Here is an 18809-nt window from a genome sequence, read left to right on the forward strand (position 1 = left end):
GGAAGGCTGAGGCGGAAGGATCGCCGGAGCCCGGCAGGTCAAGGCTGCGGTGGCCGGGAGTGGCCACTGCACTCGTCTGGGCGGCAGAGTGAGACTCCGACTCAAAAAAAAAAGAAAGAAAGACAAGAAAATAGATGGGGAAACGGAGGGTCAAAGGGACAGAGAACCTGGCCCAGCTAGGAAGGCATAGCCAGAACTAGAACTCAAGCCCCTGTACCCGTCTGATGTATGGAAGCGTGAGCGGGAAACACCATTTGCCCACCCAGTGACATTGGTTTGCTTCCGGCGTAAGAGCTTTGGGGTCAGGGTGCCGTTCTTTCCTGTCAAGATGGTTTTTGTTAAAGTGCTGTTGTCAGTCAGGCGCGGTGGGTCACAGGTGCAATCCCAGCACTTTGGGAAGCCAAGGCAGGAGGATTGCTTGAGCCCAGGAGTTCGAGACCAACCTGGGCAACATAGTGAGACCTCGTCTCTACAAAAAGTTAGCCGGGTGTAGTGCCGTGCGCCGGTCACGTCAGCTACTTGGGAGGCTGAGGCAGGAGGATCGCCTGAACCCAGAAGGTTGAGGCTGTGGTGACCGTGCCACTGCACTCCCTCTTGGCAACAGAGTGAGACCCTGACACAAATAAACAGACCACAGAAACGGGCCGCTGTGAAGTCTGACCCAGGCAGTGACCGTATCTCTCCTGTCGGCAGAGGCGGCATCCAAGACGGCGACATCATCGTCAAGGTCAACGGGCGTCCTCTGGCGGACTCGAGCGAGCTGCAGGAGGCCATCCTGACCGAGTCCCCGCTCTTGCTGGAGGTGCGGCGGGGAAACGACGACCTCCTCTTCAGCATCGCGCCCGAGGTGGTCGTGTGAGGGGGCTCCCTTCCTCCAGTGCTGAGCGCCAGAGCCAGGGGACGGCGGGAGTGCCGCCTCCCCAGTCAGGACGAAGGACCAGCATCGGTCCTCAGCGGGACCAGCAGCCTCCTCCTGGGCCACCCAGGGGCAGAGCCGGAGGCCGGGCTTGGCCAGGGGTCTGAATCTCTGCCTTGGGGGAAGCGTTGGATCTGCATCCCAGTGCCAGGAGGGAAGCCCAATGTCTCCTTGGAGAGATGCTCGTGAAGGTCACTTCCAAGTTCTTGGGATGGCTAGGAAACTCCTGGAGTCCCTGGAAGTCCCCTCCCCTCCCAGCTTCCCGCCTCTGCACCTGTGGACACCTGTCTGCCATGGCCACCTGTTTCCACCCCCTCCCTTCCCCCACCTTTGTCAGGCCCCAGCTGCCAAAACCCCTCCTCCCCCACTACCATCCCCCTGACCTTCAGCCCTGGCTTCCCTTGCCCACAGGACCCACCACATGGTAGGGCCAGGGCTGCCTGCCCGCCAACCTGCGGTCCCTAAAGGACAGGCCACCTCTGACTCCTTAGGAGTCTGGTCCATTGCAGGCACTGAGCCAGTGTCCCCGGCCGCCCAGCTGAGCCCTACCCTGGCACTGGGGTCCGCCCCCCCAGGAGGCCGGCAGGGAGTAGGCATGGCTCCCCAACGCAGAGGGTCAGCCTGCTGCCCGGAGAGGTCAGTCCTGCCCGAGGTGACCCCGGGGCGACCCACACGGGAGGCGGACCGGCCAGGGTGCAAGGACTGAGCCACTGCCCCGCCCCTGCAGCTCTGGATGGTGCAGCCGTTCTCCTGGGAGCGCGGCCAGGGCCAGTGGCTCTCGTGGACTCTCGTCTCTCATCTGGGGAACACGAGTGTCTCCGGGAGTATCTGTGAGCTTTGCTGTAAAACGATTCCCAGTGTTGCTTGTACTGTATGTTTCTCTACTGTATGGAAATTAAAGTTTACAAGCACAAAGCGTTCATCCCTCAGGGGTATTTCGGAAAGCGGAGCCCACAGGGGTCAGAGGTTTCTCAGGGACCCATAGCAAACACATAGCCGGGCTCACATGCGAAGACCTGAGTCTCTATTAGATTTCTACACGCAAGGGCCTGGGCCTCTAACTGGTTTCTACAGGAAAACACTTGGGCGTAATAGTTTTCTACACACAAAGGCCCGAGCTTCTAACAGGTTCCTACATGCAAAGACCCGGGCCTCTAGCAGGTTTCTACGGGCAAAGACTTGGGCCTAGCAGGTTTCTTCATGCAAAGACCTGGGTCTCTAAGAGGTTTCTACATGCAAAGACCCAGTCCTCTAACAGGATTTTATGGGCAAAGACCTGGGCCTCAAACAAGTTTCTACATGCAAAGACCCGGGCTTCTAACAAGTTCCTACATGCAAAGACTCGGGCCTCTAGCAGGTTTCTATGAGCAAAGACTTGGGCCTAGCAGGTTTCTACATGCAAAGACCTGGGTCTCTAAGAGGTTTCTACATGCAAAGACCCAGTCCTCTAACAGGACTTTATGGGCAAAGACCCAGGCCTCTAACGGGTTTCTACACGCAAAGACCCAGGCCTCTAACAGGCTTCTACATGCAAAGACACAGGCCTCTAACAGGCTTCTACATGCCAAGACACAGGCCTCTAATGGGTTTCTACACGCAAAGACCCAGGCCTCTAACAGGTTTCTATGGGCAAAGACTTGGGTCTAGTGGGTTTCTACATGCAAAGACTCGGGTCTCTAAGAGGTTTCTATACGTAAAGACCCAGTCCTCTAACAGGATTTTATGGGCAAAGACCTGGGCCTCTAGCAAGTTTCTACAGGCAAACACTTGGGCCTAACAGGTTTCTACACGCAAAGACCTGGGCCTCTAGCGGGTTTCTACACACAAGGACCTGGGCCTCTAACAAGTTTCTATGGGCAAAGACTCAGGCCCCTAACAGGTTTCTACAGGCAAAGACCCGGGGCCTAGCAAGTTTCTACCTTTACGAAGACCCAGGCCTCTAACGGGTTTCTTTGGGCAAATGCCTGGGCTTCTAACAGGTTTCTTCAGATCAAGTCCTGGAACTCTAACAGCTGAGCACCAGGACACACCACCTTTCGGAGCTGTGTGGCGTTTTGCTGTCCACCTGACTCTGTGGAGGGCCAGCCCAAATCAGTCAACCACGGCTCAGATCCCGGCTCCTCCACTTCCTTCTATCTTGGTGGTCTTGGGCGAGAGGCGTCCCTTTTCCTGTCGTGGCCTTGCCTCGTTCTCTGCACAAGAGGAATGCTTGTACTGCCCCCGACTGCTGCGGACATGAGGTGTTGGGTGTAGCAGTTGGGAAGCCACCCGTTTCGGGGAGCTCCCACGCACCCTCACCTTGTGTGTCCCGCCACAGGGCAGTGCTTTTGCCACGTCTGTCCTATTGCACTTCAATGTTGCCCACTCGACAGTAGAGAAACTGAGGCAGAAAGAGATTTTTTTTTTTTAAAGCAGGAGTTCCAGGGACACAGCTCAGGGTGGCTGGAGCAGGGCATGGGCCCCTAAACTTGCCCAGGGAGAGTCCTTGGGATGGCTCCATGGGGGGCATCGGGGCTGAGGGTGAGTGGCCCCAGGGCTGTTGACCCAATCCTGGGCTCTTAGCACCAAACCCAGTAGGATCTGGGACCCTCACAGAGAGACAAAGTCTGTCCCCAGCTGGCCAGGGTTGCGGTGTAACCACAGGCCACTTCTCTCTCAAGGGAGTAGTGAGCTGCAAAATTTGAAGGCCTTTTCCGCTTTGAGTCCAAGATTCTAGAGGTCCAGGCTTCAATGAGCCTCCTCAGGGCTGATGCCAGGAGCTGGCCTCAGATGGCAATAGTAGCTGCCAGGATCCCGAGGGGCGCCGTGGCGGGACTTGCAGGAGATTTCTGGAGACTGACGCACTGGGCATCAATGGCGCCAGGTGGTGGCCGGTGATGGCGCACACAGTGGCTGCTTGGAAGGATCAGACAGAGGAGCATCAGAATCCACGCCCAGGAGGGACCGGAAGACAGCTGCAGGCAGCTTTTTCTCAAGGGCTCCCTGATCTGGTTCATGGGTCCCAGTTTTGAAATACGCAGGCTCAGATCGCTGCGGGCGCTCACCACCCTCTGTACCCAGGCCACGCCCAGCCCCACTGGGGAGGCAGGAACCAGGCCCTCGCTGTTCATGTCTACCCTCCATACACCCACCTGTCTCGTCCCCGAGGGTGATAATGTTGCTCTCTCTCCTCTCGCCATCCACTCTGCCGCCTGCGTCTTCTGGGATAGTCAGAGCCAGGCCTAGAGCCTGGTTCAGCCCACTTCCCAGTCTCCACCCAGATTGGGCCAATGCCCCCCAGGCCCTGGCCACCTCCACCCCCTCTCCCCAGCCCACCTGGGCTCCTGCGCCCTCCCACTCTGGAGCATTCCCAGGGTCCACTCTGCCCACGTTTCCGGGTTCTGCTGTCACTCTCATGGTGGGGGAAGGGCTCTGTTCCCCATACACAGTGGCACCTAGAGAATGGTCCCTGGTCCCTGCATCTTTGGGCCCAGCTGAGAGAAGGCTCCTGCCAGGAGTTGGGGGCTGGGCTCTGGAAGAAGACACCGATAACCCTTAGTTATCTGAACAGTGAGTTCTCAGGAGAGCATGGGGAAACCATAGCCCCCACCCCTCAAATCTGAGGGGTCAGGGTTCACTGAAGGGATTTCTGGAACCAGGTCTAAGGGTCCCACCTGTCACAACTGCCCCTGCATGAATACCTACCCCATGGGGGATAGAAGCCCACCTCCCCTCCCCGGACGCCTGTCCCCATCCTCAGATTGCCTTCCCGACCACCTGCGTCCGCCCCGAACACAGCAAGGGAAGCAGATGGGCAGACGTGTCGCAATCGTCCCCACGCCCTGCTCGCTCGCTCACGAGTGGGCGGTGCCCTCCTGGGTTTGTCTGGATTGAGTCCACCCTGCATCCCAGCATTGAAGGCCTCTCTAAGCCTCCCTGGGCCTCCCCTCCAGCCCCGACATCCAGCGTGGGGGGCCAAGGAGCACAGCAGGGGTGTGGGGTCAGGAGGCTGAGTTCAAATGACGACTCCGAGCTTTAGCCTCACCGTCTGTAAAAGGAAGATAGTATCATTTTCTTCCCAGTCTGGGTCATCTGAACGGAGACGAACTGAACGCGTGAGCACTGAGTTAGATGGCACGGATGAGGTTCCTGACTCAGGCTCTGGCCCCCAAAGTGTCCCCTAAACACTTCCTGTCCTTCCACTCCCTGCTGCCAGCCCCTAGTGACCAAGGCCAGCCCCTCCCTGTCTCTGGCCTTGGGCTGCCCATCTGTGGAATGGGAGGTGGGGTGTGGAGTCTCTGAGCTCGGGGGTCAGTGAGCCCAGACTGTGATCTTGGTCTTCATACTGTCTAGCTGATCTCTGTCGGGGCCTCCAGCTCTGAGTTTCAGTGCCCCGGAAGGCCTGTTCCCCTCCAAGGAAGAGCCAGCTCTCAGACAGCCCTCCTCCGAGTTGAAGGTCACCTTCTCGCCTACTCTGGCTGGCCCTGCTGTAGCAGAAGTGGGCTCCATGGTGCTCAAGACCTCTGTCCTCCCAGCCCCCAGGCCTGACTGCTCCCACTGGGCAGAGCCGGCCTCCCAGCTGCTCCTCCAGCTGGACTTGGTGAAAAACAACTTTTTCGGAGCCCGCCAGCTGCGCCGGGGTATTGCGCAACCCTTGGGTTCCCATGCAGCCCCAGCGGCTGGGCCACCGCCCAAGCGCAGCGTGTCCCGTGGAGCTGTAAACGGTGCTCACAAGGCCAGGAGGAGCGCCCTGCTCCAGCCTCTGATCCTTGGTAAATGCCTGGGATCCTGCCAGCACAGGTCACCAAGTCCCAGGGCTCCATTTGACAGAGGTGGAGACTGAGCCCCAGAGGGGAAGAGCTTCCTCCAGGTCATGCACGAGCTGGTGGCCAGCCTCCAGGTGACCGGGTCTGGCTCCTGTCTGTCCCCACTGTCGAATGGCGTGCAGCTTCAGACAGACAAACACCCGCTCCCCTGGCGGGCGACGGCCAGTACCTCCAGGAGGGTGGCCCTGCCATGGCCGCCATAGCTCTCCCCCTCCTCCCTGTCTTTCTCCATCCTTGGGCCTCCCTATCTGGCCCTTCTCCAGGTCCCCTACCTGCTCCATTACTGTTGACCATCCCCTCCTGCTGGGCCGAAAAATAGCCTCCAGGCATCCAGGTCACACCCCCCAGAATTCCAGGATGTCTTTCATGGCAAAGGGAGCTTGGCAGGTGTGATTGAATTCGAGTCCTAAAGTGAGGAGGTGACCCTGGATCACCTGCTGGCCAGATGTGATTGCCTTATAAGAGGGACGCAGAAGGGGCCAGACAGAGTAGAAATGTGACCATGAAGGTGAGAAATGGGGTGGGGGTGGGGAAAGAAGGAAATGAGCTTTCCCCTGAGGACCCCTGAGGGAACCACCTTGCCGACACCTGACTTTAGCGCAGAGAGACTGATATCGGGCTCTGGCTCCCAGGACTGCAAGAGGAGAAGCATGTGTTTTTGTCCACATGAGTCCTATTCTAGCTCAAAAAAACTTGGGGATTAAATGACTAAAACACTTAAAACAGGACCTGGAAGGCGACATGTGCCCAAACATGTTACTGGCTACTATTACTTTAGTACACACACGTTTCCACTTCTCTGACTTTGGCGATTTAAATTCAGGAGGGTTTCCTTGACTTTTTCTTCTATTTCTTCTGTTGTATTTTTCTCCATGAGCTGCTTCTTGTTCTCAGATCGCTTCTTTTTCAAAAATTTTATAGTAACCTTTTCTTGTTTTATGGATGCTAAATCTCACATCTCTCTGGGGATACTTGTCAGAAAATTCAGTGGACTCTGTTTTCTCTGGGGTCAGCTCTGTCTGTCCCCCCACAGTCTGTCTCCTGGCCAGAGTTACTCGCCCTCTGTGTCTACTGGTCCTTGTGCGTCTGCTGGTTCCTACACCTGAAGGGCCTGGCTGGTTGGGGTACGTACCTGTGTGGGCCTGTGATACCTGCAGCTTTGCTGGTTTTGACCTGCAGGTGTTGGGCGGATGTGTCTTCTAGCAGGCTTTGTTTGAGGGTGCTCAAGAGGGGAGATGGCAGGTGACCACACCAAGAGAGCTCTCCTTTGGGGACCAGACCCTCCCTTGGGAACCCGGAACCTCCTGAGAAGCTGGAGAGCTTATCTCCACCGCCCAGCTCAGCTCACTTGCAAAACAGCCTCCAAGCCACCTTGGGGGTTTCCCTGCTCTTCTCACTCCAGGCTTCCAGCCTGCACCCCCCAGGAACCCCTGCTGTGGAACCGACTCTCCCGTGCCTCTAAAACGTCTCACCCTCAGCCATGGCTCCTCCATGCCCGGTGGAGATGCGTCTCTGCTAGGTCATCAGAATCTGCAGCTGGCGTAGCCCCTTGAGGCCTGACCATCTGTCTGAGTTCTTTTCCCCCTTGTGCCCTCTACTGCTACCTCAAGGGGACTAGGAGAGCAGAAGGAAGAAAAATGCACACATCGGGATGACATCTTAGTTCAGATATGTCTTGGGTTGTATTTCCAGATTTTTCCCGGTGACCTCCCTCCCCAAGACCCGTCATGAGACTGCAGGAGAAGGTATGACACAGAAAAAGACCCCAGACCCCTGGTTAGACCTGGGTCCAAATCCTGGCTCTATCAAGCCCAGGAATCTCTCTGAGCTTCAGTGTCCTTATCTATAAAACGGAGTGTTTATTAATAACATGCATCTCACAGAGTTGCTGTGGCAAGTAGCTGGTCATCCTCTCCTCTAGCCCAAAGCTTACCTTGGTGAAATGAGAAAAAGCCCCCTGGCCTCCAAGAGAGCCTACCACCATGGCCCAGGAAATGACAGTGACGGACACGGCCTGTTCTCACCTTTAAGATGAATAGTGCTGTCTAGAGTGTGGGTTGGCTATTTTTTTTTTTTTTGAGTTGGAGTCTCACTCTGTCGCCCAGACTGGAGTGCCATGGCACGCTCCCGGCCACCGCAGCCTCGACCTGCCGGGCTCCGGCGATCCTTCTGCCTCAGCCTTCCAAGTAGCCGGAACTACAGGCACGTGCTACCGTGCCCGGCTAATTTATTTATTTATTTATTATAGAGATGAGGTCTCGTCAAGTTGCCCAGGCGGGTCTCGAACCCGTGGGCTCAGGCAATCCACTCACCTCAGCCTCTCAAAGCACGGAATGACAGGTTGAGCCACCAAACCCAGCTGGGCTGGCTATTTTTTGAGCCTCCCCGCAGTCAGTGCCCTGGGGTGTCATATCCCCAGCCAGGCCTGGGCCCCATCCCGCCCAGGCACCTGCCCGGCTTTTCCGTCACACACTCGGCTTCCTTCTGCTATTCCAAGACCAGGCCCACGGCGACCTGGGACCCCTGCCACCAGCTAGCCCCTCTTCTGACCAGCCACCCCTTCCTGCAGTCAGCACCCCCCATGTGAGCAGCCACTCCTCCCTAAGATCAGAACCCCTCCCATGACCAAGCCCCACCTCCTACAATCAGGCTCCACCCTGTCTGCCAGCCCCCCCTTCCTAACTCAGGCCCCCAATCCCCGTGACAAGCCACTCCTTCCTACGATCAAGCCCCGATCACCGAGACCAGGCCACCCCCGCAACCAGACGCCCCACCACGGCCAGCCCCCTTCCCCGTGACCTCGCTTTCCTTGACGTTTCTCCCGTCCTCGTCTCCTGGCAAACCCTCTCCTCCTGACCACCCTCAGCTTTACCTTGTGTTATACCCCACCTGGGACCCTCTGGTGACTTTTTCTCAATAGAACGACAGTAACTGCGGGCTGAGTCAGATGCCCAGACTGAAACCGTTGTTGAGGAGATCGAATGCCATGCTGTGGAGACTTGGGAAAAGAACCAGCAGGAGGGTAAGTCTGGGGCACACCCGTGTGGGAACACTTATCCACTCTTTTGTCTAGGCTGGACCCTGGTGCGGACCCCGAGACAAGGGTTCGGGGAGAGCCATTTATTTGGGAGGTGACCCCTGGATGCCCGGGTTGGGGGGTGAGGAAGGAGAGGAAGCCAGGGCTCCTGTGAGCAGGTTGTTGTGGTGGGCACCAGAGCACCGTCCTCCTGGGACACTGGGATAGGGTGTGGACCACAGGGCAGCGCTGCCACCCGAGGGGTGAGGGAGCGGGTGTTCATCCTCCACTCTGTGGCCAGTGGCTGAGGGCTGCTCTAGAAGGTGTGGCCGGCCCGGCCCCTCCAGGAGGCCCTGGGTGAGGGCAGAGGGAAGGGTCCGGGCAGAGTCACAGGCACGTGCACCAAGACACCGTCAGCTGCCCGGGTGAGCGAAGAGGGCATGTGACCTGGCACCCACAGCATCCGTGGCCCAGGGACTCACCCACGGGAGAGCAGACAGATGCTGCAATATGTTCATAATTGGGCACCCCTTAAAACCTACAATTTAACATATTTTTGCCTTGTTTGTGTCTTAAATATGAAAAATTATAAATTATGAAATATTTCAAGCACATAGCAAATGGAAACTATAATAAACTATGACGATATGACCCATCCCTGTCCCATGATTACATGTGAATATGTTTGTTTCAGATATAACATATCTTTCATACACCACAGGCAGCCACTGTTCTGATTTCTGTCACCATGCTATTAACTGTGGCTGTGATTGATAGAAATATCATAAGTATAATCGTCGCTCTTTGTAGGTCAGTGGTCTTTTCTCTCTGGTGGCTTTTATCACAATGTGTCTGCTGTGGGATTATTTTTATGTACCCTTTTCTGTGCTCAGTTTTTAAAATCTGATTATTTATGTCCTTCATTTATTCAGAAAGATGCTCATTTTTCTTTTTTTTTTTTCCTTTGAGTTGGAGTCTCACTCTGTCACCCAGGGTGGAGGGCAGTGTCATGCTCACAGCCGCCACACCCTTGACCTGCTGGGCTCAGGCGATCCTTCCGCCTCAGCCTTCCAAGTAGCTGGAACGACAGGCACGCACCCCCACGTCCAGCTAATTTTTGGTTTATTGTAGAGACGAGGTCTTGTCAAGTTGCCCAGGTCAGTCTCGAATCGCTGAGCTCAGGCAATCCTCTCGTCTCAGCCTTCTAAAGTGCTGGGATTACAGGCTTGGGCCACCGCCCCCGACTATTTTTCTTTTAATGCTATGTAGCATCAAAAATGTTGCGAGTAATGAATCCCCTTCTCCTTAGAAGAGAACCCCAGGTCAGCCGTTTCTCTAGGGTAGGCATCTGCAAATCACAGCCGCAGACTACAGGCAGCACACAGCCAGTTTGCATGTGGCCCAGAAGCTATGACCGGTGGGTGGATGGATAGATAGATAGATAGATAGATAGACAGATAGATAGAGATATGGGTATCTTTTACTTTTTTATTTTTCATTGTTTTTTGGAGACAAGAGTCTCACTATGTTGCACAGACTGGTCTCAAGCGCCTAGCCTTAAACCATTCTCTCTCCTCGGCCTCCCAAAGTGCTGGGATTACAGGCATGAACCACCATGCCCAAATGGTTTTCGTATTTTTAAAAGATTGCTAAGTAAAAGAGGAAGAGCAGAAGGAGGGGGAAGTAGAAGGAGAGGAGGAGAAGAAGGTGGAGAAGAAGACTTTTGACAGAGACTAGAAACAGCCTACACAGCCTGACACGCGTTCAACCTAGCCCTTGGCAGAGAAGCGTGCTCTAGGATACCCACTGTCTCCCCAAACGCCCTGGCAACATCCTTGTACACCAGTCATCTTCCCACGAAGACAGCTGGCGAACACAGTTGTCCTGATGCTGTTTCCTTTCCAGTGGCGTTGGTGCCCCTTGGACTGTCCAGCTCCCCATCTTCCACCCAGCCCTGTATGTCCACGCCTCTGGACCCCGTGGCCATCACACAGCTCGTACACGTGTGTACATGAGTACATGTGCGCCTCCAGGCTTGCATAGAGATGTGGCGTGCACACATCTTCCTATTCTGTGTCTCAAGATCCACAGTGCCAAGGTAGGACACGGATGTTCAGTAAGGTCTGTTGTGTCACTAGAATCCCTTGCCATGAATTTTCCCCGATGGATTCTCGGATAGGTTCACAAAATCGTATCCTGGAAACAACGCAGGTTTCCATCAACAGATGAATGCATAAACAAAATATGGTCTAGCCATGCAGTGAAATGATATCCAGCCACAAAAGGGAATGAGGTACTGATACGTGCAACAGTATGACTGACCGTCGAGGATATTACGAGGACTGAAATAAGCCACTCACAAAGGACAAGTTCCCTCAGAGTTCACGCCTATGTGGTCCCTGGAGTTGCCAAATTCATAGAGACAGAAAGTAGGAGGATTGCCAGGACCTGGGGAGTTGTTTAATGGGGACGGAGTTTCAGTTCAGGAAGATAAAAATGTGTAGACCGGGTACAGTGGCTCAGTCTGTAAACTCAGCACTTTGGGAGGCCGACGCGAGAGGATTGCCTGAGCCCGAGGGTTCAAGAACAGCCTGGGCAACTTGGCGAGACCTCATCTCTACAATAAATCACAAAAACTAGCCTGGTATGGTGGTGTGCGTCTGTAACTCCTGCTACTTGAAAGATAGAGGCGGAAGGATTGCCTAAAGCCCAGCGGGTCGAGGCTACAGTGGCCGTGAGCGTGCCACTGCACTCCAGCCTGGGCAACAAGAGCGAGACTCCAACTCAAAAAAAAAAAGTTTTAGATGCAGACAGTAGTGACAGCTATACAATAATGTAAATAAAAATTGCCGCTTAATTATACACTTAAAATGGTCAAGATGGTTTTTTGGGTTGTTGTTTTTGTTTTTGTTTTTACAGCACATGGAACGTACTCCAAGATCGATCACATCCAAAAACCTAAGTTTTAGGGTATGTGTGTCTTGCCACAACTGTTAAAAATAAAAAAGCAGTTGCTCCCGGGCACGTTGGTACAAGCTTGATGCAGATAAAACAAGGAGATGAGTATGTTTCACCCCTGCTTTGCATGAAAATTTAGGTCTAGGCCAGGCTGGCCGGCCCAGCTTGTCATCCCAGCACTTTGGGAGGCCGAGGTCAGTGGATTGCCTGAGCCCGTGTGTTCGAGACCAGCCTGGGCGATTTGGTGAGACCTCATCTCTACAACAAATCAAAAATTAGCTGGGCGTGGTAGTTCTGGCTCCTTGGAGGGCTGAAGTGGAAGGATCACCTGAGCCCAGCGGGTTGACGCTGGGGTGACCGTGAGTGTGCACGGCCATCCAGCCTGGGCGACAGAGTAAGACTCCAACTCAAAAAAAGAGAAAGAAATTGAGGTCTAGTTTGTTTGTTGCTTAACATGGATAAAAACAATCATTTGTGGATCCCTGGATGCTCACCAGATGCCATGCCGAGAGCTGGAAAGGCCTGATCTTTGGTTTAACACTGCTGGGAGCCCTGGGGTATGAGTACTGTCTGCATCCGTATAAAGAACATGAAAAACCAAGGCCCAGAGAGTTGAGCATGGCTTGTCCGCATTGGCATGGCTAAGATGTGGCAGCAGGTGGGTTGCAACCCAGACCACTCTGACCGCAGAATTGAGGACGAGACCACCACACTTTGCTGCTCACTGACACTCCCCTTTGACCTGTTTCCTTTCCTATGGAATGAAAGCTTCACTCACTCACTCCTGGGGCTGCATCACATACCTTTCTGCAGTGTGCTGCCTGGTCTGAACTTGAAGGATACTGGAGATGGCCACCCATCGGCCCCAGCCTCCAGGGGCTCTCAGTCTGGTGGAGAGGGCGTCATGAACGTTGTTCAGAATCCGTGAAAGGGTGATCACGTCTCTGAGAGAGAAGGCATCTAACCTGGTCTGGCAGACAGGCAGTGCTTCCCGGAGGAGGTGACATTTGAGCTGAACTTCATGGATGACTAGAAGGAGCAAGTGCCCCAAGACAGAGAAGCAATGTCACCGAGAATTTAATCCTATGGTCTTCGGGATTCAACAAGCTTGAATTCAAATTCCAAACCTCCTTCTTACTCACGAGTAGGGCTAATTACTCGCCCTCGCCAAGCCTCCATTTTCTCATCCATGAAATGCGCTAATAATTTATCCATCTCATGGGGTTGTTATGCAGCTTGAGAGAGGGCACCGGTGAAGTATTTAGCACAGTACCTACACACAGTGAGTGAGTGATAAGGTAGCCAGGGGCTAGTATGACTTTTGTGTTATTAAGCTGGTCCGAAAGGTGCCCCCAGCTCCCACACCCAATGGCTTTCCTTTCTAACTTCACAGTGATGACAATGACAAGTGGTCTCGAGCACAGGCACTCTAGCCAGCAGGAACGCCACTCTCGCTGAAGCCTGCAGCTGCAGCACGCTTGGCACCGTGGCCTGCCCCGTAGGAAGTGGCGTTTTTATTAGATGGCCTGCAACACGCTTCGCATGCGTTTTTATGCTATATTTGGTCGGAAGCATGGAGGCGTCCGGGTCATCCAAGGGCTGGGTCATGATCTGGCCTCCGTCCGCTGGAAGTCAAGGCCACTGCCAGAAGTCCGTGTCATCTGCAGATAGAGCCATTTTCTATTTTGGTGCTGCAGAGAGGGCCCGTGTGTGGAGGGGATCCAAGTTGGCCACTGTCTTGACAATGTGTTTGCTTTCGAAGCGGAATCAGATCTAAAAATAGGTCTGGAGGGGTGACTGCCGAGGCTGGTGGCCTGCTTGGCCAGCGGAGGGTTTGGGGTCTCGGGACAGGCCCAGTTGAGACAGCGAGGGCACACGGCCCTTCCTGCAGCCCTCCATGGACCTGCTGTCTGGACATGGCTCCCTTTCTCTCTGGGAGGCTTCTCTCCTCTAAGAAGCCTTCCCTGGTCCCTCGGTGGAGGGGTGGCCTCCTTGTCCCAGCCTGCCTTCCATTGGTGGGTCTGGCTCCCCAGCAGAGCAGGAGCTCCTCAAGGGCAGGGATTGTGTCTGATCATCTCTGCATTCCTAACACCTGCCTAGGAGCATAGCAAAAGCTGCTCATTTGACTCCACCCATGTGCCCGCCTTGGCTCTGCCAGGCCAGCTCTGTGACTTCAGACAAGCTGCCCTCCCTCTCGGTGTCCATCCTTGGGGTCTATGGCAAGGAAGCAGAAAAGCCGTCCCTTCTCACAGGGGTGGTAGCAAGACTCAGATCTCCCGGCGTCCCCTTCCTTGCTGCCCTTGGATGCCTGTGCCCACATGAGCAGCTCTTTCCCCAGGCCAACCTGGACATGGGGCTCCTGCTGAGAGCAGCAGTGGTGCAGACCCAGAGGGGGTCCAGAACGAAGTGGGATAATTCAGCTGAAGCAGAACTGAGAAGACTCTGCCTGGTGTGTAGTCCCTGCCCCCCAAATATCAGCAGCCAGCAGCATCATCATCACCACCACCGTCACCATCACCGCCATTTTGACCACCGCCGTCATCATCACTGTCATCCTCACGATCGTCACCGTCATCATCGTCACCGTTGTCCTCATCATCACCGTCTCCATCGTCGCCATCAACACTACCACCACCACCATCCTCATCATCGCCATTATCATCACCATCAGCGCCATCATCACCATCTCCATCGTCACCATCAACACCACCACCGCCATCATCATCACCGTCATCCTCACTATTGTCACCCTCGCCACCACCAACGTTATCACCACCGTCATCACCATCACCATAACCACCACCATCACCCTCAACACCACTGTCACCATCATCGTCATCATCATCGCCGATATCATCACCATCACCACCATCAACACCATCACCGCCATTTTGGCCACCACTGTCATCACCGTCTCCATCATCACCATCAACATCACCATCATCACCACCACCATCATCCCCATCACCGCCATCGACATTATCACCACCACCATCACCATCACCACCACCGTCACCATCATCATCACCATCAGCGCCATCATCACCGTCTCCATCGTCACCATCCACAGGACCACCGCCACCATCGCCGCCATTATGGGCACCGTCATCCTCGTTATCGTCACCGTTGTCACCATCAACATCATCCCCACCACCGCCATCACCAAAACCACCACCGTCATCCTCATCTCCGCCGCCCTCAGTATCGTCACCATCAATGTTATCGCCACCACCATCACCATCGTCTCTGCCGATATCATCACCATCACCGCCATCACCACCATCATCCTCATCATCGCCGTCTCCATCGTCACCATCCACAGGACCATCACCACCATCGTCACCATCATCCTCACTATCATCACCATCGTCACCATCAACATGACCACCAGCACCACCATCACCGTCACCAAAACCACCACCATCACCATCATCACCACCATCACCACCATCACCACCGCCACCATCGTCACCATCATCAGTGTTGGTCAAGAAGAATCCACTTGCACAACGATATAAGAGACAAACATTGACTGTACTGCAGATTTCCCGGAGCACAGTGAGAGGAAGGTACATCACAGCCTTTCAGCAAATGACACAAAGGACCTTACAGTCCCACAGCGGGGTTCGTTCCCCTGGAGTTCCAATCCTCACTGGCAGCCTGTCTTCCCCTCCAACCCAGCCCCACCTGCTCTCCCATTCTTCTCCCTTCCCCTCTCAGGCTTCTCTGTGTGACAGTGAGTCCCTGGTCCTGTGGTGCAAGGTCGTTTTCTCTCCCCCAGTGGCACCAAGCCCAGCAGACACTCTGGCCATGACGTCTTCTTCTGACTCAAGCATGGTGAGGCGTCTTTCCCCAAAGCGGGAGATGGCTCTCATAATGTTTCTTCCTTGGTATTATAGAATATGTGTCCAGCCTCATGCTGAGCCTTCAGTGCACAGCATCTCATCCGGTCTTTCCAGAAAAAACAGTAGCTTAAAGACGTTGAGCGCGCACTCTCACAGCACTGCCTGTAAGCGGTGGTTCTCGGCCCAGCACGCTGTGGGACTGCCTACGCGTCAGCTATTGTGTCATCAGTGGAAATGATGTGAGCCCCGAACCAGTTGTGTGGCCTTGGGGGACTGATCTCCCTCCGAGCCTCAGTTTTCTCCCCTGCAAAAAAAGGAGTAATAATAGTTTGGGTTTGGGAAGGATACATTACAGTAGGCTGAAGAGGATGTCTGGAAATTTCCTCTGATGAAAGTGGGTTTTCCGGTAAAGCTCCCAGGATAGTCACAGCCCCACAGGATGGGGGGCAGTGGGTCTCGGCCACCCTGTGCAGTGGGGGAGGCCTGGAAATGGCTTGATATAAGCCCTGTGCCAAACACATACGGAGGACGTTCAGCCCCGTCAAAGCCCTTCTTTTGGGAGGACACTTGCTGTGGCCCCAGAGGGACACACCTTCGAATTAAAGTGCTGACCTTCCCCAGCTGCTTCTCTGGTCCTCCTGGGCACAGGAACAGCTGGGGACTGGGATGGTTCAGCCACTGAGGGCACTCTGGAGTAACCCACCGGATACGATTGCTTGCGTTTCTCCCAACTCCAAGTTCATCGCCACCATATTGATAGCTTGAAATTGGCTATAGTGGGAACATTTACACCATGAAAATTGGCAGACACTCCAACTCAGGTTTTTGGTTTTCTTTCCAGAGAGTTGGTTGGGCATTGCCAGTATCCCCACCCACCCACTCACTCCAATTGCAGCATACCTTCACTGACACAGGGCTTAAAATATACTTCTTCCCAGACACCTTAAGGAGCCAGGACAGTGCTAGAGGACTCTAGGATGAGGAGATAACTACCATACCCACTTCCCAAGTCTCAGTATTCCCATCTGTAAGATGGCGGATGTGGGCTCCAACTTTGAAAAATAAAGTGTCCCAAAATTAGACTAATCCTCCTGCTCCAATTTTCCACACCGAGGAGTCAAGACTCCTGAGTTACTTTTCTTTAAAGGGATATTTCACTCCATCATAGGCCTGAGTGTGGACAAACAAACCACTTACACCTCGCTGGTGGGCACACCTCCCAGCTGACCCTGGAGAGTAGTTTGTCTCCAACCTTCTATTAGAGGTTTAAATGCTCATCCCCCTCAACCTGGCAACCCCGCTCCTAGAAATCCCTAGGGAATGACACAGGTCAGTGGTTCTCAGTCAGGGCGATGTTGACCCAGGGGGCATTTGGCAAGAAACACATACTCACGGGAGCATCTGTCCATTGTGGTGCTAGCCAGGCCCTGGCTTGGTCCAGCTCAGATTCCGTTGTGGAGGAAGGGGTCCTTGGTGGCCTTAGGAAAACTGACTGGTGCTGCGCTGGCTCCTGCCTCTGGCGAGCCATCCCCTTGCTCTGCCTGAGGCCACCTTGCCCTGGCAGGAAGACCCCTGGGTCCCACCGTGCCCTGCGAGGGCCTCTCTGCTCGCCTGGTGCCTTCAGACCCTCCAGGCGAGCGAGCTGGTCTCTCCAAGCCCCTCACCGGGCTTGGGGGCTGCACACTCCTCTCCACCCGCCTGGGGATGGGAACACCCAGTCACTCCAAAACAGCTTCATGCCAGCAGCTCCTGGTCACGTTTAGCAAGGTGTTGACGGGCCTCAGCATCCCCCAAGCACCTCTGACATTCCCCCTTCCGAGGGGTCTGGCTCCTCCTTTAGAAGGCGTGGGCAGTCAGCACTCTGCTCTCAGACACAAATTCCAAGCAGGGTGAGTCCCATCGAATGACTGTTGCCATGGCAATGCTGGTGTTGACCACTCAATGCTGAAGGCATTGTCCTGGGCACTTCATGTCCATGGTGTCACCGAATCCTCACGCGGCCCTGTAACCCTATTTGTGCTCCACTTTTGCAGTTGAGGAGATATGTGTGGAAAGCTTAAGGGACATGCCCAGGATGGCAGGAAGGCAGCAGAGCTGAACTCTGAGCCCGGGTCTATCCGATTCCAAAGTCTGAGCCGTGAGCACCAGGCATGCTGCCTGCATACCCACCGCCCGCCCCAAACCCTGGTCGTCAACTGTTTTCAGGGACTAAGTCTCCCACTTTTGAGTCAGGGTCTCTGAGCCAACACCAGCCCCTGCGACAGGCTCAGGTTTGAGTCTTGGCAGACACAGCCTGCTGATAAATATTTGTCAAATGATTGAATGCTTTGGGGCCTTTCCAGTACCGGGTCTGAGCTGGCATGGAACCTTATAACTCTGTTTTCTTCATCAAAGCTCCCGAGTACCTGCTCTGGGCCTGAGGAGAGAGGGACTCAAGAGACAAGGCGGGTGGCCTCACTGTCCATGTCCTCCCTGGGCTCTCAGCATAGGCTACCTGTCAAATGCTGCCCCTGCATGGGACATAGGGTGCAGCCTCAGGGGTGCTGAGGTGGCTGGAGGACACAGGAGCAGGTACTGGGGGTGATCTCTGCCCCCGCCCGGTGAGGTCACCTGCAGACAGCTCCCATCACCCCAGCCACGAGCCACCTCTCTCCATCAGCCTGTAGCAACCTCAGGCCACCAGACCAGCCTGGGAGTGTGCCAGACTGTGCCTGGTGCAGACTGGACATAGGAGAGGCGATGACAGAGAAGCCCTCGGCCAGAGAGAGCCAGCAATTTGTGGGTAAAAACAGCTTCCTCCTGCCTCAGTAGGGTATGTTCCATGCAGTCTCCCAGAGAGCACCCCTAGGAGCGAGCCCCAGTTGCCCACAGCTGTGACCAGTACTCTGTTTCTCGGACTCACTTCCCCACACCCCTACCAAGGCTTCCTGGGGTCAACAACTTCTTGCTCCCAAAACCTTTCCTCTGGTAGCATTCAGGGACCCCAAACAATGTCCATCACACAGTCGGGAAGTTTAGAGAAGGTCGTGGCCTCATTTCTATCCAGATCCCCTTTGTCAGGCTCCCCCTGGAAGGGAGAAAGAGCTCGGGGACCCAGGATGGGTTAGGTCAGGTGCTGGAGGTGAAGGAACAAGCTCTGTGGGCCTAGGAAATCAGAGGAGCCCTCCTGGAGGAGATGACACTATAGCCAGGCCTTGATTGAGCAGAGTATGAGGGACGAGCCCCTAAAGGACCTTAGGCCTCCTTGGGGCCTCTCCACTGTGGGTTCC

The 18809-nt window shown here is 54.8% G+C and overlaps 1 protein-coding gene across 1 annotated transcript in view; it reads left to right on the forward strand.

The window, feature by feature from the left end:
- Nucleotides 1-1832, forward strand: part of HTRA3 (HtrA serine peptidase 3) — a 27565-nt gene extending 25733 nt beyond the window's left edge. Inside the window, exon 8 of the mRNA XM_008067950.1 lies at nt 694-1832. Coding sequence (XP_008066141.1) covers nt 694-859 — 166 coding nt within the window. The 3' untranslated portion in view covers nt 860-1832. The remainder of the gene's footprint in view (nt 1-693) is intronic.
- Nucleotides 1833-18809: the final 16977 nt, after the last annotated feature.

This window comes from Carlito syrichta, unplaced genomic scaffold (genome assembly GCF_000164805.1).
Source record: "Carlito syrichta isolate Samal-C Ts95f unplaced genomic scaffold, Tarsius_syrichta-2.0.1 Scaffold107946, whole genome shotgun sequence".
NCBI lineage: Eukaryota > Metazoa > Chordata > Mammalia > Primates > Tarsiidae > Carlito > Carlito syrichta.